At 37.6% G+C, this 20,938-nt stretch overlaps 1 protein-coding gene across 2 annotated transcripts in view; it reads right to left on the bottom strand.

The window, feature by feature from the left end:
• LOC121422993 overlaps positions 1-20,880 on the bottom strand; it is a 28,441-nt gene extending 7,561 nt beyond the window's left edge. The window contains exons 1-16 of one of the 2 annotated variants that reach the window (XM_041618261.1): positions 20,533-20,880; positions 19,681-19,929; positions 18,259-18,510; positions 17,602-17,844; positions 16,674-16,925; positions 15,992-16,183; positions 9,029-9,157; positions 7,463-7,582; positions 6,352-6,453; positions 5,746-5,865; positions 5,171-5,298; positions 4,591-4,819; positions 3,927-4,097; positions 2,696-2,821; positions 981-1,097; positions 312-413 (exon numbers count right to left, since the gene is read on the bottom strand). In XM_041618261.1, the coding sequence (XP_041474195.1) occupies positions 312-413; positions 981-1,097; positions 2,696-2,821; positions 3,927-4,097; positions 4,591-4,819; positions 5,171-5,298; positions 5,746-5,865; positions 6,352-6,453; positions 7,463-7,582; positions 9,029-9,157; positions 15,992-16,183; positions 16,674-16,925; positions 17,602-17,844; positions 18,259-18,510; positions 19,681-19,929; positions 20,533-20,785 (2,785 nt within the window). In that variant the 5' untranslated portion in view covers positions 20,786-20,880. Of the gene's footprint in view, positions 1-311; positions 414-980; positions 1,098-2,695; positions 2,822-3,926; positions 4,098-4,590; positions 4,820-5,170; positions 5,299-5,745; positions 5,866-6,351; positions 6,454-7,462; positions 7,583-9,028; positions 9,158-15,991; positions 16,184-16,673; positions 16,926-17,601; positions 17,848-18,258; positions 18,511-19,680; positions 19,930-20,532 lie in introns of both variants that reach the window. The other variant, XM_041618260.1, reaches the window with a different exon arrangement.
• Positions 20,881-20,938: the final 58 nt, after the last annotated feature.

Raw genomic sequence — 20,938 nt, 5'->3', positions numbered from 1 at the left:
TTATTATTGTATAGACGTTAACGAAGTCTTACAGCCATATATTAGATTCTCTAATATAAAATTACAGGAAAACTAGTTATCATGATTGTTGATTTTACAATAATTGTTCAAATAATAAATATTGATACATTAACGTGGCATTGGTTAATGACAGAAATTTAAAGTATTGAATGATGTATGTTATACCATGTACACGTACATCCAAACCAATTTAACCAATCATAATCAAAGAATAGCAGGAAGAAAGGAGCACTAGACAAAAAAAAGAAGATTAAAAATTGAGCGCAAATTGAAAATATATAGATGCTTACTTATACATATACCAAGGGATAATTCGGTTCCTTCTGGGCATGTACACAGGCCGTTAGAACACACCTGTGATAGGTGACAGTTACCATTTCCACAGCGAAGATCTAGAAAGAAGTTTATTTCAAGTTCATTTATTTAATTCCCCATAAAAACATAACATAAACAAGAGAATTATCAAAAACAATTAAAGGTAAGAAGACAATGAACACAATTACATAACTAACGGTTTTATGGGGACGACAACAAAAGCTAGATGCCTAATAAATAGTAAATGATCAAAATTACGTTTTATTGATCGTAATCACAATGGCCGTACTTTGTTGAGCGCAGCTACTTTCAAAGCCGAGATGCAATAAGTTTAAGGTCTTATACTCATTTAGCATCTGGGGGTGGGGTGGGGCTCGTTAATAACATACTTTTCTAATGTTTATTAATAATAATAATGACATGTATTCCATTCAAATTACAAAATGTGTGACCATTACTACACATGAGAATCTATGCCTGTTCGTTAATTCAAACGTATTTTATCATTATCATGACAAAATTGATGAATTCCTGATGGGAATCTAAGTCCTGATGAGGGATTTGAACCCTCGGCCAATTAATCCATAGGTTAGTTGTAGTTAGAACCACTGAGATCAGTACGAAGATATTGATGTTTCTCTTACCTATTTCACAAGCAGCCCCGGCAAATGAAGATGAACAGGTACAAACAGGTTCTGGGGTACCAACTGAACAGGTGCCTGAATTCTGGCATGATGTGCTCGAACATTGCGCAACTTGCACTGTATGAAATAGTTATAATAATAATAAAAAAACATTTATATAACGCCATCTATCTAGAAACATATGTTCCGAGACGCATTGTTATCTTTATTATCATTATTACCCCGGCTTTAGCTCAAGCTGCCTTTCAGCGCTCGTGCCTTCAAGGAATTAATCATACCGAGTGCCCATTCCCCTCACCTGGGTCGAGTGCAGCACAGTGTGAATAAATAACTTGCTGAAGGAATACACACAAGCCATATGGCTAGAATTCGAACCCAAGACCCTCTGTACGGAAGCTAAGAGTCAGAACCACTATACCTAGATGTGATATAATAATAAAAAAAAACATTAGATCTAGGATTTTAGTTTTCCCATGTTATTTCTTATGAAATCATATGATTGTAAATAAGAATAAGCACATATTTTTTAACAATGTGAGGTATAATTATATTCTAGAGGCTACACTTTCAACTCATTTTCTCCAAGCATTCATGATGATTTCAAATCATGATTCCCATCGCAATTATATATGTACATGTAGCTCATTCAGAGTTAGAAGTAATGTTTTGATAATTTCAGTGTTCGGATTCAACTATTGGAATCATTGTGTTCAATATGAAAACTAAAATGTAAAAAAGGAATGATATAACATACGTTTACGCGAACCCTTTTACGACAACAATTAACAGATTATCATTAGATGGAATCAGCTTACTGTTTCAAAACGCTTATTCGATTATAAAATCAGCATTTATAAATATCTTTAGTCTTAATATTGGGTTTTACTCTTCAAAACATTTTGCTCAGCAAATCTCCTGCTTTAGGCATGCCTAACAAATGGCATAGGTTTACTGGTGGACTGTTGGAAAACTATATCTCCAAATTTCCATGCATTTTTATAAACAGAAAATCACTTAAAATGTCCTTTTGAAATGAATCTTTGTTAATAAAATGGGATCTCAGTCGGTAGAGCAGGGGTTTTGGACTCTTGAGAAGCTTCATGGTTCGATTTTGACCCGGGGGGGGCACTTCCATTCACGAGTGGATACCATGCGCGACCATGGGGTCTCGAAAAGCACCCTAAACACGTGATTTCCATATTCTGAAAATGCACCCCTTAACAAGTATTGGCGTGTGAAACCCTACCCTTAACAAGTATTGGAAACAAAACGATACTCTTGGCAAATATTCCCTGAAATGAACCCCTAAACAAGTACAGGAATGTTTTATTGTTACGGGTCCTTCGGTCGTCGGCTTTACCTTATTTGGTTTAGTACGACCCCACCTTCTACACCTCGCGCAAATCGGACTCTAAACACGAAGTGTTGGGGCAAAAAGGGCATCCTTTATAAAACATTTAAATTTTGTTTTATCATCCCCGCAAATTCGACCCTAAACACGTAATTTTCCTAGCGAAATAGATACCCTTTTTTCATTATTTTTGTGTTTTTGACACCCTTATCACGTTACGTACGTAACGTGCCCTATCGTGAAAAGGACATCCTTTTTACGTGTTTTTTTGGTCGCGCATGGTATCCACTCGTCAATGTAAGTGGCCCCTCCGGGGATTATGAAACATTAAATGCACTGATAAAGATTTATCATTATCTCATACCCTGACAGACACCATTGGCAGTCATTTCATATCCATCGTCACAAACACACACGAATGAACCGACGGTGTTCAGACAGAAGCTGTTCTCGTCACTACAGGTTGTGCTTGTTTGACACTCATTGATATCTGACAACAAAAAAAAACACTGATCATTTCTGACATCATTTTGAAACCGATACGATCATTGCATAAAATCAAACAGCTATTTTGAGTAACATTAAGATCTCATTCAAAATGTTTTATGAAAATAAATTGAGAACATGCAGTATGGGTATAAAGGGGAACCTAATATAGACGCCAAATTGATTTACTTGATGTAATTCTAGCAAACATGTCACTGACAAATTGCAAGGTAATCACTCGTGTTTTTTAATCACATCATGCTGAAAATAATATTGTGGCACACAGTATGTTTCCTGGGAAGTATTTCAACCACATATATAATGCACGAGATGGTTTGGGGCTTTTCAAATGGTCGTTATAAATTTATGCTGTGGTCACAAATACCTTTACAAACACCGAACGACTTTATTACACATATCAATTAGCATGATTAGTGGTATGAAATCATTCGTAGGGTGTTTGTATAGGTATATGTTACCGTAGCAAATTTGTAATAAATCATGGGCCCGTGCCTTAGATAAGTAGGTTATGAAATAGGACTTTTCATTGAAATCAAAATACTTGAAAAATGCACAATTTTCATAAAATTTTCAACATTTTGCTTTGTGCATTTCACTCTAGGTATAAATATTTTCAGCCCGGAGCATCTCTTAAAGCATTGCAATGATGTGATGTCGATTTCACTCTGGACGCACTGTGAAACGTACAAAATAGGCTACTATTGAAAATTCTGGTGAAGAGTAACATCTATCAAGATATGCCCGCTGTTGTTGTTGTAATGGTTGTTGTTGTTCGTGATGAGTTTTTCGTTATCAATATGATTTATTAACCAAGAAAGCTCATTCTGGTCATCATCTTCCACTTTCTTTTCATTTCATTTGGCTTAATTCCATTTCAAACGGTAACAATATATTTAGTTCTGTACATCTTAAAATAAGCAATGCAAAAATATAGCAAATTATACTGTATAGTCAGGATTATCGTACAAACAGGTTGGGAATCAAGGAGGCTGCTGAAAAAAAGAGCAGAGCTTGTAAGGTGCAGCATCCTATTAAAACTAACAGAAGAATTTCCTTGTCTAGTCCCCGAAGAACCAACTTAGGCCTACCGGTTGCAACAGGAACACAGTGCCGTCCAGGTAGGAGGGTTGGATAGAGATCCACAAGCCCTTGGAGACATTGACAGGTGTATCCAACTCCTGATACATCATTGATGCAGGTGCTATTACTAGAACAGTCGTTGGTGGCGACATCGGCACATTCATTGATGACTGTGGTTTCTGGAGACAGATTGAACAGTACATGACAGCATAATTTTTGGATCCCCATGCAAGTATCAATCATTTTATTTGGGGTGGTGTTTGAATTAGATTTCTTAAAGAATACAGTCGGGATCGCTTTGACGAACGTAATTCGATTCAGATTCAGATTATAGGGATCCCAAACGGAGCGGTAATACAGAAAGAAGAGAGCAAATATAGAGCTATTTTAACCTGTTCTCTCAGACCAATTGTGTTCTGCAGGTTCGACTTTATTCACCTAATCTATGCCAGACCATGCAATCGAATACAATCGATACTACCTCGTTAATACGAGTTGCAATTAATATCAACTGAAAATAAGACTTGTTTCATATGGCTCAGTATCCCATCTAAATCCCCTTCGCATTCCCTAACCAGACCACAACCCCTAAACATCATGAAGCTAAGAGATGCAATATTCTTCTTGTGTGTGTGTGTGTTTTGGGGGGGATGGAGGGGGTATATTTCTTACCCTCTGCCTGTACTTGAGGCTGTATTTCAAGTTGGTGTGTTCCATCGCTTACGGTATTGTCATTGCTGTTGAGGTAGGCAGTAATGGCGTCGCTGATGGTAGAGGCATCGCCCACGAAATCGGCACCGACAGGAATACTGACCTCAGTCATCAAACTACCTTGGAAGAAACGGACTACCCCGACGTTGATGATACCCCGAACTCCTTGCGAGACTAATATTCGTGGCAACTTAAAGAAAACAAAGAGCTAGGAAAGTGAATGAATTTTATCAGGGAGCGTCTCATGTAAGGACGTTTGTCGGACGTTTCAATTAACAATGTCAATTTACCGACAGTTATTATAGTAACAGTGCTTTTCAGCCAATCAGAACCAAGGATAGTACAGCAGATGTACAACAATTTATTTCATTAGGTGATTTGACTGTTGATTATTAAGTGTTGTTTTCCCAAATTTTCTAATCAATTATATTTTTATCTTAAGAAGGTAAGTATAGGGACATGTATCTCGTCGATTCTAAACTATATACAGCACAATGAAACGATTTCAGACTGAAATTAATTGGCAAAAAATTTGACTCACAAGATTTTGTACCGCAGAAGCTGCTATCATGTATTCCGGACTTTGTGGGTTTCTATAATTATCGTTGAAGTCTACGAGCTGTAACCCGATTCGATTTATTGCAAAACTGATGATGAACATTTGCAGTCCTGGGGAAAAAAATCATTGAAGGCATCGATAGGTGAGTTGACAGCACATTAAACAATGACATTAGAAAATAAAGACAAATCTAAATGTAAATTACCATAACAGTAGCTGACACTTTTTCACCATACATACTGCGGTGTTTTAATAACTGATAAGTCGTTCATTCATAGGCCTAACTTTTCATTAGCAATTTTTAGTGTGTGCTTATTTGTATTGTCATGGTCCATAGTAATGTATTAGTAATTTCGGGCACCTACATTCATGTCTTCTTGTCAAGTTTTTCTTGCACGATGTCGCAAGTTTTTTTTTTCGTCTCATTTTAGGTTACAATATCATTATGTCATTATAACATAATTTACGATTTTTTACGTTGTATATATATTTCATGGTTTTAAGATTATTTTTTTTAAAATCAAACTTCAATTAGAACTTGTAGGAGCCTAACTTACTTTCAATGCATGCATTCGTCCAGTAGCTACGATCCCTGTTCGGTCGGCATAAGCACGTTAAACCACTCAATGTCTGAACACATCTCTCTGTAAATTGGTCACATGAGACCGCACATTCATCTGTTTAAATAAAAAGAATATGTGATATCAACATCCTGTCTCATACTATTGCATATAGATATATATCAAATAAATAAAAGAAAACTTTTACTGGACTTAAAATAATATTCGTCAGATTGTTAACGTGGCGTATATCTCTAGACGGTGTAAACGGCCCTAGACATTTCAATTCTAGGCCTCTCCAACATCACTTTTATGAAAACAGCAATGCATGCCAAAACATTTTTGGTAGAGCAAGATTGTTGCATAAAATTGACATATATGGATTAATTTCTTATCAGATCATCTGCGTTAAGATTATCATCATGATCATACTTATTCTTACTACTACTACTAATACTACTACTGCTACTAGTACTATTATATCTATCACTAATATCATTACTATATCTCTGATTATTATTATTGTTATAATTTTTATTATCATTTACCATTATATGTATTATTATTGTTATCATCATCATTACATTCTCATTGATATTATACCTTGACATCGACCTTGGACCAGCCGAGTTCCTTCAGGGCATACACATTGTCCGTTTAGGCATACCTGCGAAGAATGACAAGTGGTTGCCCCACACGTCAAATCTGCCAGAGGAAAATAACAAAATAACATACACATTAAAGCTCAAAAAATGTAACAAATCTAAATCATCTCATCACTGAATTAAGTAGCAACAAGCTTCTGTTTTCCCCATTTTTTCTTTTGCTTTCTCTTTCTCTAAAGTTTTCTCTCCATTTCTTTCTTCATTTACGTATTCAAGCATTTTATACATCACGTACGAGTTCCTCTAATACTTTGCTCTTATCAGATATGTCATTTCTGACATTCTCGTAATCAATACTAACGCAATAGATCTCATGAAACAATGATTATCTTAATGATTCCTTCAAAATGAATTATAAAGAAACCAGATAATATGTAGTTTTAAAATGATAAATAGAGCAAAGTAGATGTGCTGTAAAATGCTTAAATTAAAACTATGAAGGATAGCATGGATAGTAATGTGAGATACGGGTCGTGTGGTCCAGTGGTTAGAGCATTGGACTCATAATCGCAAGGTTGTGAGTTCGAATCCCAACTCTGCCATTGTCTCCACTTTGATAAAAAGGCCCGAGATTGATCTGTCGTCTATAACGTCAGCCACTATGACTGATTAACCTAGACGTAAAATGTTTCATAGGTAATTGGTTATATGCCAGCTTAGCGTTTACCAGCAAAATGCTGTCCTGCCGAGTTCCTACGGGAGTTACCACAAACAGAAGATAAGGGCCAGTCAAACGTAAGTGAAATTATATGGTGAACCATGTACAAAAAGATACAATTAATTACAAATATTAAGAACGTCTTTTTGTGTTACTAGCCCAAGACATGATAGTATATGCGGTATATAATGGAGATGGAAGTGTTATCAAGGTGTCAAAGACACAACAGTCATTGTGCAACAGTCTCGTGAAGATCCCTAGCCCGAGCGTTTGTGAATGCCAGTACTATTTCAGTGAAAGACATTTTGGTTATTTGTAATGTATACTGATGAACGTAGAGGGCGTCACTGCAAAGTGGTGACGCCATCTACGTTTGTTTCGTCATGCATACCTATCTGGCAGAGAGGGCCGGTTGATGTATCACCACACTGGCAGACAGGGCCGTTTGTACCTTCCATGCAGGTACCAGAATTCTGACAAGAAACGGTGGAGCAGCTTTCATCCTGGATTCCTGAAGAATGACATTGCAATTTGGGAAGAAAATATATTATGGTTTGCTTCATGACCTACTTTTTATGCAGGTTCCTTCATATTTCACTTTATTTACTGCCATTATCTTTGTACTCTCTATGCAATTAAATGTATTTCATTTATTATGTTATCATTTCGTTATCTTGCAAAGTATGAAAAGAAATTCAATTCAATACTGATTATTATGCTGTGTCAATATGAAGAAGGATCATTTTGGTCCATCTCTCCTGGAAAGAACGCAATGTTCCACAGTGTTTGCCACAGTTTGTTCACAGTGTGGAACACAACGTGAACTGACCTTCACACTGGTGAATTTGAGCATTTAAACATTGTGAATCACATATTCAAAAAGTCGACCAAGTGGACACGCTGTGAACAGTCAAACTCTCAAGGTGTCCACAGTGTGAAAATATCATCACACTGTTAAAATTTGAGAAATTCGAAAGTGTGAATAGTATGTTCATATAGTCCCCTGTATGATCACACTGTGTGACACTGTGTTCTTTCCAGCAAATTTGGATTTTTTTTACAAATCTAACCATGGATCTTGACAAGTTTCCGAATGTGCATGGTTTAAATTAATCAATACTTTGATGTTCTCTTAAAGGTCAATTTCACCTCAGAAAAATGTTGATTTGAATCAATAGAAAAAAATCAGACAAGCACAATGCTGAAAATTTCGTCAAAATCGGATGTAAAATAAGAAAGTTATGACATTTCAAATTTTCGCTTATTTTTAACAAAATAGTTATATGAACGAGCCAGTTACATCCAAATGAGAGAGTCGATGATGTCACTCACTATTTCTTTTGTTCTTTATTGTTTGAATTATACAATATTTCAATTTTTACGAATTTGATGATTAGGACCTCCTTGCCTCAGGCACAAAATGTTAAAATAATGGAATTCCACGTGTTCAGGGATGAATGAAACTTCATTTCACATAACAATGACGAGAAAATCAAAATATTTCATATTTCATATAATAAAATACAAAAGAAATAGTAAGTGATTGATGTCATCAGTTCCTCATTTGCATACTGACCGAGATGTGCATATAATTGTTTTGTGAAATGAAGCGAAACTTTCTTATTTTACATCCGATTTTGATGAAATTTTCAGTGTTGTGCTTGTTAAATTTTTCTCTTTTTATTCAAATTAAGTTTTTGTTGGGGTGGACTTTTCCTTTAAACATTTCCCTGTTTGGTATGACTGGTATGTCATTAAGCCTAACGAAGATATTTTGGCGATTAATAATCAATACCATTACTATTTCAGTGTATCTTTAATCGATCAATTATATCGAAAATGATGATACAACACAAGATCTTCTTTCTGGGATAAAGCTGTTCCATGGAAATGTAGTTAACTATGAAGTTCTTTCTTGTTCTATAGCTATCGGGAAGAGAAAACATAATGAGCTTACTCTGGCAGCTTCCGTCCATAGAACTCTGATAACCATCGCTACATTGGCACGTAAACGATCCTATGGTGTTTAGACAGAAACTGTTCGGATCGACGCAAGGTGGGCTACTGGCACTGCACTCATTCGTATCTGTAAGAAAGTTTTGAGGTCGATTGAGACAAGAAATAAGCCGTGAACATGTTTTCTTGTATAGTTTTGCGCGGGAAATTATGACAGCAAACAAGATAATGACACAAAGTTATTTTTTCTCGACTCAATTCTAAGTAACAGTATGGCCTATCACGCGGATAAACGAAGGGAATCGCATCTGTAACACTTTGCAATGTGATATACAAATGTGATTTACACTAATAATTGAAATAATTATTGCAATGTTATCAATGCTTCATCTCAATAACACTGGTGGACACGATAAAAGAGATCAAAGTCATTATTCACAAGAACCTTTTCACAGACTAAGCCTCAAAGAACACACTAATCAACTCCATGGAGCTATATGTCTAATAGCTCCATGGTCACTCTGTTTGTTCTTTTAACTGTGTTAGTATACTTGGACCATAGATTGTCTCGAATATATGAAGATCGGAATGATTATATACCTTAATGTGTCTTAATATACATGATATACATGATATCTTAAAGTTTCACGTATTGGCTTCTCTAATAGACAAGTAACAAAATATGCTGAAGATAAATCAATACACTTTGTTAATAATAAACCGATGATAAGATCGCCATTATGACGTTAACTGGCGTTAACTGATTTTATTGCATTACTCTATTTTTAAGTATTTCTATTTTATCATGCTGGTGTGATTTGTTGTTGTTCTCTGGTTTTTATAGTTGCTTTCACTGTATGTTGTATGTAATGTTTTACTCTTTTACATTGTATGATATTGTAATATGTTTGTTTACATTTAACAGGGCTCTCTTGCAAAGCAGTTGTATACTGAAGAGACTACCCTGGGTAAATAAAACAAAATAAATAAATAAATAAAATAAAAGGTAATGCTTTCAATGCCAATATAGTTTTTATTTACTCGAACGGACCTCCGTCTTCTTCAGGAGTATATATGTGGTATCAATCAGAGAGCGCATCCTCAGACAGATGTTGTTATGATGACTGGCTGAGGATGCGCGCCCTTCACAGAAACATACATAGTAACGCTTGTTTGTAATTAATTATCTAATTGATACGTAACAATTAATATTGCGCAATAACATTTCTTGTTACGCAACAATAAGAAATTTAAGAGATGAGATGATAGAACGAAGATCAAATTGGTTAAGAGAAAATGGTTCTCTCGAAAGTATTAAGTACGGATAGGTATTATTGAGCAATAAGAGAAATTCCTGTGTGATACGGTACCAAACATCGTGGCGCTTGTCAAAGTATTTTTTTCTTTTTAGGAACTAACGAAAGAATGAATATCCGCTTAGGAATCCCAGATCTCGGTTCATACCATCACCCTCAAAGCTCCTACATTTAACAATTATTCGTAGTTCAGCGGTTCTTCTCTCGTCCGCTGATTTGTATCCTCCCCCAAATATGCACACTTTCACATCCGCTAACGAATGTCCAGGAAGGCAGAAATGTCTGGCAACAGGAAGGTCGGTACGTTTCTTCTGAATAGATGATTTGTGGTTATTGAAGCGCATTCGGAATTTCGTGCTGGTTTCACCAATATAGATTGCTTGGGGGCAGCGTGCGCAGAGTAAACAGTAAAGCACGTTACTGGCATCGCAGTCATGTGTCTGCGGGTGCAGAGTAACATTCTTAGCAATTCTAATTGTGGTGTCAGTAACGATATGTTTACAGATTTGACATCTGGGTTTGTCACAAGGTATGTTACCTCTTGGACGCTCAGGTGTCGGGAGTCTGGTGCTCACAAGCAATTTCCTCAGATTGGGAGGTTGACGTTGAGCATGAAGAGGGTTTTCTCCGACTATTTTCCCTAGCTTGGGATCTAGAGCCAATGTTGGCCATTCCTGCCTGACCTGTTTTACGAATTTCTTGGTATCGGGATGGAAAGTGGTCACTAGAGGGAGTCGTTTCTTCTCATTGACCAAACGGTCCTTATTAAGAAGATCTTTACGAGATTTCGTCTTTACTCTCCGAATAGTCTCTGAAATCAATTTGGGAGGATACCCTCTCCTTATGAATTGTCTGCCTAGTATAAGGGCCTGTCTGTCAAACTCATCCTCCTTAGATATGATACGTCGAAAGCGTAGCATCTGACTATAGACAATTGATTGCTTCTCCAAAAACGGAAACCCGTTTTTAGAGATAGATTTCATATTTTTTTAATTATGTTTTAACTGTAAATTGGATACTCATGACGAGGATGGAATCTCATAATCATTTCTAATATGAAACAAACAGCTTCTGAATCCACTCTCATTTCATGAATCAGTGAGATAATCTTGACAAAGAATAAAAACAAATGGAATGCCTCTGGCGGTCTCACCTGCATCACGTGATTCAATATATCAGCAGTGGTGACTTTGAAAACTACATCAAATAATTTTCCACCATTCATATAATGATACAATATTACGTTCATTGACATTTGACCTTGATCATGTGACCTAAAACTTGTCAGTGAAACTTGACTAGCCCTACATCCACATGTTATACACTATATCTATAAAATTTGATAGTTATGACAGCAATCTAATAATTACCTCTTAAATGGCCAAAGTTCAATGACCTTAAATTGGCCTTTGACTTTGGTCATGTGACTTGAAACACGGACGAAATGTTTAGGGATACTTGATTACTCTTATGTCCACGTTTCATAAATCAGATCCATAAACTTTCAAACATGGCCAAACAGTGGCGTAACTACGGGGGGGCATGGGGGGGCATGCATATCAATTTGTTGTGTACAAAAAACGCTCCTCTTTTTAGGCATAGAAATGGGACGTTTAACGCACAGTCACTAATACGCGCCCCTGTCTTCGCATCGTGCAGGCAGTCTCCGTGTATAGTGACGGGCTGCTACATTGCGGTGCAGGGGTGTTCAACTTACATATCGTGAGCGCACTCAGCTGCGTGTTTTCACTTCTTCTCCTTTTCTTGTCATTTTTCCTCGCATTACTTGTTTTCATGAATTTCCCTCTCACTTTCCTTGTTTTCTCACTCCCTTCAGTTTTGTAACTCTTCTTGATCACTTGCATTCATTGGCACACCCCCCGGTCAAAAATGGTACGGTCCTATCCAACATACACTCAAGTCGTCGCTGTACGAATAATGAAAACTTGCAAAATTCTTCACGCGCTGCGTTGCATAGCTATGCGTGTGTACAGCTGTGTACACACAATGCCATCGGCTGAATCCGCCAAACTATAGTGACCAATTATTGCAAAAGCTTTTGCAAATGTGAAAAGTGACAGAGGTTTTTTTTATCCAATCAAAATAATTCTTAGGTATTCGCAATCTACAGCATTTTCTGCAAAATGTCTTTTTTTGATAGGGTCTATTGTGACGTATATATTTTTTTACAACAATGTGAAGTTGCACCAAACGTTTCGTTTCCAGCACTTGCCCATTGGCTCATGTACAAATGGATTTCCAAAATCATCAAGAAAGGTTCCAAAAACCTCAAAAGTGACAGAACTTAATTTGACTAAAATTAAATGAAAATCATATCATGTTCAAGGTGAGAATCTGCTCTATTCTATTCTGTTTTGATAGATCACCTTGTTGACGCGTTTGGGAGATATCTTAGCAAATCCGTCAAAAACGGCGTATTTTCTATTATTCTCCATAGGGAAATAATTTAACACGCTACGCAGTGCAAAAAAGGAGCGCAAACAAATTGATATGTGCCCCCCCCCCCATCGGCTGGCCAAAAAAAAAAGGAGAAAAAGAAGGAAAAAGGAAGAGAAACGTAGTGGGGGAAAGAAGAAATTGTTGTTTATCATAGTGTTATATTATGTTATATAACATAAGAAGCATTTTTCACAACTTTATGAAACATTATTTGCTTAATTGTGTCTTCATTGTTCCTGGTGCTCGCATAGACTTTTTAACGAGACATATAAAACTGCTGTACTAAAGCCTCCCGTTTTCAAATCAATATACAACAAAATAATATATTTCCTGGCAATTAGAGTTATTATTGTTTTAAGTAGTGATATATTCTTCTTTTTCATGACTACTGAAAGTTATTGCCCTATTTTAAGGTCTTAATATAAAACATTTCCTGTCCGTGCTAACGTTCACATTAGTGGATTGGTGAGATTTCTGCTCTTCATGAACTCCTAAAATCAGTCCTTAAAATGTCAATTTTTCTGATCTGAATATCAAAAAATTTTAGCTTGCGCTTCGCGCTCGCATCATTTGGTTAGTGAAATACGTGGGGTCTTAGTGAATTCTTACAAACAAGCCTTGGAATGCCCTCTTCATGTCTGAATTTCCTAGATTTTCAGCTCGCGCTCGCAGTATTTCATTAGTAAGATGCGTATGATAATCATGATTACAATGACTTCAAAAAGTGCTCCATGTGTTTAGATGTAATTCTAACAAAATCAGCAAGCGCTTGGCACTCGCATTAGATGACTATGGTGAGATATGTATACTCTGACTTAATGGATTCGTAATTATAGTCCTTAAAATATCCATGTTTTGGGGTCAATATATACAAAAATTTCAGCTCGCGCTTCGCGCTCGCATCATTTGGTTAGTCAAATACGTAGGGTCTTAGAGAATTCATACAAACAATCTTTAGAATGCCCCTCTTCGGGTCTATATTTCCTAAATGTTCAGCTCGCTTTTGCGCTTGCAGAATTTGGTTAGTAAGATACGTAAGTATTTTACTAACCAACTTTTTTAAAGTATCATGATTACAAAACAATTTGCTTATAATGTCAATTTTTATCCCTCAATATCAAAAATTTTCAGCTCGCGCTTCGCGCTCGCATTATTTAATCAGTGAGATACATATTCGTTTGATGGCACTGCATGTCCTTAAAATATCTCTTTTAGGTCAGTATACCTGACAACTGAGCGCGCTTCGCGCGCTCCCTAAGTGACCCGAAATTTTTCCTGGTGCCCCCCCAATGCCGTGACCCACGGTACGCCACTGTGGCCAAAGTTGATTGACCTTTGACCTTGGTCATGTGACCTAAAAGTCGGATGGGATGTTTAGTGATACTTGATTACTCTTCTGTCCACGTTTTATGAACTAGACCAATAAACTTTCAAAGTTATGATGGTAATTCAACAAATACCCCCAACATAATTGGCCAAAGTTCATTGACCTTACATGACCTTTGACTTGATCATGTGACCTGAAACTTGCACAGGATGTTCAGTGATACTTATTTACTCTTATGTCCAAGTTTCATGAATCAGAGACATAAAATTACAAGGTTATGATGGTAATTCAACATATACCCCCGATTTGGCCAAAGTTCATTGACCCTGAATGACTTTTGACCTTAGCCATGTTAGCCATGTGACCTGAAACTCGGGCAGGATGTTAAGTAATATTTGATTAACCTCATAGCCAAGTTTCATGAGCTAGGTTCATATACTTTCTACGTTATGCTGTCATTTCAAAAACTTAACCTTAGGTTAAGATTTGGTGTTGACGCCGCCGCCGTCGTAGGAAACGCGGCGCCTATAGTCTCACTCTGATCTGCAGGTGAGACCAAAAACCGCTAATGAGCCAATCGAATAAACATGGTCGTCATATCACGAACCAATCATGTCCAATTATTCTGCGCACCTTGGTTTTGACGTTAAACAATTTTACACTCGTCTTGCTCATTATTCGCACGAAGTGTTTGTCCCATATTAGGTATCAAAATAAAGAAGAATAATTAAATTGTATGATTTTGTATGAAATATCATAATTTATTTGCGTTTGAAGAATGAGGCATGGGAATCCCGGTTTCCTTTGTTCTCGGGAACGCACTGCATATGAAACAACTACACAGCAAAAACAATGTTGCTGAATATTGTAAGTAGAGAACAACACCGGTGAGTTTACTCCGGTGATAAATTGATTGGTTTTAGTTCAACAACTTTGGGTGTTGTTGCAATACAACACCTTTGACCTTTACTTTTACACCCTTTAGTGTTATTTTCAGTCTGTATGGTATCATTTTAAAGGGGAATCCAGCCTTGGCCATAAACTGTTGTGTTGGGAAGGAGAAAAATAACTTAAACAGAATGGTGAAAGTTTGAAGGAAATCAGACAAACAATAAGAAATGCTTTAAAATTGAAATCACTAATACTATGTAGGTGTCAAATTGGCAACTAGGTAAGTAAATTATGACAAGGGGCAAGGACAACTTACTCATAGGCCATGTACTTTATTATCAGGGATTTGTGGTTTTCTCCTAAGTACCCATTCCCCCCCCCCCCCCGCCTGGGTCAGTAATCTAAATATAGTCCAGGTAGTATATTGTTTCATGTCCTCATGAAAGAAAAATACAATTTGAAATTAAACTTTTGGGAAAAATTACATTTTAGCCATATGTATTAGAGTACATGGAAGAGTAGTCCTTGCCTTACGTAACTGTGACATTCCATATGCGGCCAATTTGAAGTCTCCATGGGTATAGTGATTACCAATATTTACAACTTTTGAAAATTCATAACTTTCTTGTTGTTTGTCAAATATTGTTCAAACTTTCACCTATCAACTTGTCTGATATTTCTTTTCCTTATAAAGACAAGTTTTTACATGGGTTGGGTTCCCCTTTAACACCTCAGGGTGTGGTCCTCTAGGGACACAAACTGGTGGCAGTTTACTTTTAACACTTTTAACAGGGGCCTGATTAATACAGAGTTACAACTGTTGCAAATCTGCCATTGTGGCAACTACCATGGCAACTGGGCTAAGCAGCCAATCGCGATCAAGGTTACCATTACAGTTGCCATAATGACAAAGTTACAACAGTTGTAACTCTTTATGAAATGGACCCCAGTTTTTTTCGGTGTATACTACCTTGGCACGTTGGGAAAGTCCCGACTAGTCTGCCGTCCATTCCGCATGATAGAGTCGTATCCCCAACAATGCTGTATCCAGAATTACATTGGTAATTACACTGGGCATTGAATGTGATTTCCACTGGTTGGCTACACTGGTCTCCAACACTGTTCAGGTTTGTAGAGATAGCAGGAGTTACGCACCGTACATCTAAAAGACAGATTGGGACGCGGGTGTCATTATAGGTGATTCATATTAGTCTTACAAAATACAGTTAGTGTGTGGTGATGCGATACAGTTAGGTATCTCATTTTAATATAAAAAGAGGGCGTAATGACATCGTTTATATCTTTGAAATAGTTATAATTTCATATTTAACCATGAATGCTTAAAGTGACATTCTGACTAAAAAATACTGAGTGAAACAATGTTTTACTCTCGGTCTATTAATTTGTATGCATTTTAACACGTAACTATTATCAAAAATTCCTGAGATGACTCGGGCTATGACCGTAACAGGTTTAAAGAGAGAGGTATCGGGATTCGCGGGTCCGCACGCAAAGGGTTAAAGTTTTTGATCTGACAATTTTCTTTGATTTTCGATTAATGAGAAGCATAGTTTCTATAAAGGAAACTATTGAATAAACCACCTGACAATTTGTTTCCTGAAACGCCTTCAGGTAATACGCTTGTTACTTGCCTGAGAGCAAAATGACTGTAACGACAAGTGAACACTGATTCGTGTTTCCTGCAGTATCAATCGCAGTGTAGGTGACTTCGGTATCACCGGCAGAAAACATGGAGCCTGGTTCGTGCGTGGAAGTTAAAGAGGAAACACCCGAGTTGTCCGTCTGAGTTGGTGGGGTCCATGTCACACTGACAGAAGTGGATCCAGGTAGTAGAGTAGCTGACGCACTGGCCGGACAACCTGTGATGGCTGGAGCTGTCACGTCTGGTAAAAAAAAATTAATGTGCCAAAATAAAACTTATTTGCTGACATCATAAGTTCCCTCGTCAGGGAAACTTATTTTCGGGTCGTAAATATATGTTATGTAGCCTATATTAAGGCAATACGGTAGGTCTACGACCCGAGTTAGATTCATCGTACGTTCAAAAGCTGATGGAAGTTTGTCTAGAACCAAGGAGTAAAATTCTGTTTTGAGTCAGCAAATTTCGACAAAGACTCCTTTGCTGTTCTACATATACCCTCTCCTTGAATCCTACCTACGTTGCTGAGCGAAAACTCTCTAATGGATTCAGAGTGTCACTGAGCCAACCAGAACTTCATGGTGCCCCTGACAATTGAATCAGCTAACGTTTATGGTTTACGTAAGACTGATTCAGTCATATTAAATTTTAAAAGAGTTGCATCATTTATAGTTAAACTGTGTTAATCTGAGTTTTGATCCGAAGACAGTACCCGTACCATTGTTATAGTTTCACCACTGTTAGTCCTTGAAAAATGATTACTAGTACTTGATTTTCAGGAAAACAGTCACAGTTAGATATCAGTCAAGTCTGAACAGGTTTATTTCATTTTTCATCATGGATTAAATAAAGTTGTGATACTCTAAAGCAATAAATCACATTGATATAAACTAGGGTTAGAAAGAATTTGGAGGATTTACCTTTAACTTGAACATTAAATGAGCAAGTAGCTATAGCTCCTCCGTCATCCTCTGCTGTGTAGGTTACTGTCGCGATGCCAAACCGGAAGTCACTACCAGGCCTTACGTTTGAAGTCAGTGTTGGCGTTCCTGTGTCGTCCGTAGCAGTCGGCTCAGTCCAGGATACAGCCACACTGCTTGAATCTGATAACACGCCAAGTCTACGCGAAGGGCAATTCAAGATTACCGGAGGTGGATTTACGACTTCTAATTGAAAAAATAAGTAAGATGGAAAATACAATTCTTCAATTATTATTTAAAAATTACCCCTAAAAAGTCCATAGGATTCCAGATATTTTATTTTCTAAACCATGTAACTCATACCACTTTTTCTTAAAGAATCTGTTGAAGTTGATAGCTGTGTTTAACACCAACACTGTAATTTTCATTCTTAAAATACGGTTACATGTTATTGGAGTTTAATGCAACCACGTTTCTGGTAAGCGCTCTCATTGCTAGGGGATTATTTTTTCGTTTTGAGAATTTTAGGGGAAACTTCTTGTAAAATTCCAATACAAATTGTCGGAACTATGAGTTCTACGTCTGTAATTGTATCTCAATGACTTGTATTACGAGTAAATGCCAATGATGATTTTAGTGGAACCGAAGGGGTTATACCTGGTGACGTCACGGTGACAGTAAATCGACACTCGTCTAAATTACCAGCAACGTCTACAGCTGTGTAGAGAACCTCAGTGGTGCCTTCGCGAAAAGAAGAGCCTGGTATATGAGTGGACCTCAAAGTTGACATTCCAGAATTGTCTGTGTGAGTCGGCGGTGTCCAGAATACTGGAACATCGGAAGAGCTTGCCTGTGGAAGAACCCCATTAGCACTTGACGGGCAATCCATGATGAAAGGGGTGGTCTGATCTGTGGAAAGAATGACAACGAAGGAAAGTCTGTGAAAGTAAAAGATCTAAGCTTGATATTAAAGGGAGTTTACATTTAACAGGGCAGGAACGTTCCCGAGTACGATAAATACCTTAGAAGTATTCAGTCGAACCCGCACATAGGGCGATGCAGGGGGCGATGTGTAAATTGCGGATTGTCCGCACACTAGGCAACGGAGGTATTCCGCCCCGTTCTTGACATTCTTTTGTCTGAAAAATAGCATGGAAATTCAGGAGACGATGATAGGTATCGCTACCACATGCATGGAAGGTGAACTGATTTGATTCATTAGTTTTTGTTTCATGGGATATTGCTAAGCGTTCTGGAACGTTTGGGATCGTTCCAGACCTTGAACACAAAGTCCCTAATGATTGGTGTTTGGATCAGAATACCATGATAGTTGTCATTGATGCACAGGTCTCGCTTCTTTTACTTGATCATATGCACTTACATTGCCCCCATTACTTCCACCACAGACAGCTGGTGATATAGCCTTTTGGGTGCAAAATATTCAAGATTCATTGTAATTTTTAGGAAACGGGCCCACAATATTGCGAATGGAGAATCGCAGATTCTGTGCATATGGAACGCACCCCATGCGTAACGATGACAAGAAATATAAGAACCCCTTTTCACCTCATGCTTCACTGGGTCCTAGTTAGTATTCCAGAGGGCCCTGTGTAATATAACCCACTTCCATTCTAACGTGCCAATAGATTGGTTAGATGTCTCACGGTCTCATTTTTTGTCTTCTATATAGCTCAACATGACGCAGTGACGACTATGCCATTGCTTGTATTACTAATGAAAGGTACGGCATCGCGTTTGCTACAGAGTATCGAAGCGATGACGTCGGTTGCCATGGTATCATGGCGGCCTGGTTCTAAACAAATGAACCCGCCGATCGAATGAAAGCGTGTGTTTCACATTGGAGAAAACGACTGCTATCAGAATACGATCGCTTGCAACTTATTTTCAGACGAGCCAAAGTCATATACAGGCGATCGTCAGCTGTGACTCCGTTTAGAACCAGCCCACCATGACACCATGGCAACTGACGTCACACTTCGCTACTCTGTATTCATGCGTTTTACCAGACTAGCTGATTGGTTGCATCGATGCCATGTGCGAAAGAAAATGTATTCTCACCCCGCACTTGGACAGTAAAGGAACACGTATCTTCAACTCCCTGTGAATCTATAGCAGTGTACGTCACCAGAGTCGATCCATATCCGAACATACTGCCGGGTTGTATATCCGACGTCACAATTGGGGTGCTCGCGTCATCGTCTGCAGTGGGTGGAGTCCAAGACACGGCTACCTCAGACGAAGTGACTGGTAAGTTTATGGTCATATCAGATGGACAGTTCATCAGTACAGGGCCTGCATTGATTTCTCCTGTTCACAAAAAAGAAGTCCTCGCACCATTCACCAATTATTGAAGAGCAATTATGATTGTACAAAGACATTATTTTTTTTTCATAAATACAATTTTTATTATATGAAGTGATGGTGTGAACATTTGAAATTGCCTTTAAATCATATTTTCTATGAATAACAAAAATGATAATAATAACCACATTTCTAATGCGCATATATCCACCTCGAAGAATGCCCAAAGTGAATTGAATTCACATTTATATGTGTTTCCTTTTTATACCTTATTTGTTTACTGTAATCAATAATCAGTCGTGCCTTAAAATCACACAAACGTTCAAAACAATTCTTATGTGAACATTTGTCACTAAATGTATCTCTCTTTGCATTGTTTAATAGAATGTTACATTTTTTTTTTCATGTCGTTTTGTTCTTCAGCTTCTACTATTTTTATTTGACCTCGTCTTCTATTCATTCTTACGTACTTTGAGTGAGATATGTAATGTACGAACCTTAACATTTACTCAGCGTTATGCTAAGACTACAATAGTAGAAGTTTGAATATATTTTCTTGTTACCTATTTAAACAATTCATTCTAGGACATCAGGTATGATCAGACATACCTGTCGACATTGTCACGTTTACAAGGAAACGGCACGAAGAAACAGAGTTGCCCGCCATATCTCTGGAGGTATACACCACAGGAAACGAGCCCACGGGAAAGATATCCCCAGGATCCCTGTCCGATGACAAGGTTACCAGTCCAGAGTTATCTTCAGTCATGGGTGGAATCCAGTAGACACTTACATTGGTACTGCCTTGAGGAACTACCCCGATGGCGCTGCCAGGACACCCCGTGAATGTCGGTGGGATCATGTCTTTGGGGAAAAATTAGTTGGAGTGCATTGTGACAGGAAGCATTAGTTGAAAGAAAAATGATAATGTAACAAGTGGAATGCCTCTGGCCGTCTCACCTGCATCACGCGGTTCAATATAGCAGCAGTGCTGACTTTGAATACTACTCTAACT

This window comes from Lytechinus variegatus, chromosome 10 (assembly GCF_018143015.1).
Source record: "Lytechinus variegatus isolate NC3 chromosome 10, Lvar_3.0, whole genome shotgun sequence".
NCBI lineage: Eukaryota > Metazoa > Echinodermata > Echinoidea > Temnopleuroida > Toxopneustidae > Lytechinus > Lytechinus variegatus.
The sequence above is the reverse complement of the archived record's forward strand: the minus strand, read 5'-3'. Positions and strand labels throughout refer to the sequence as shown.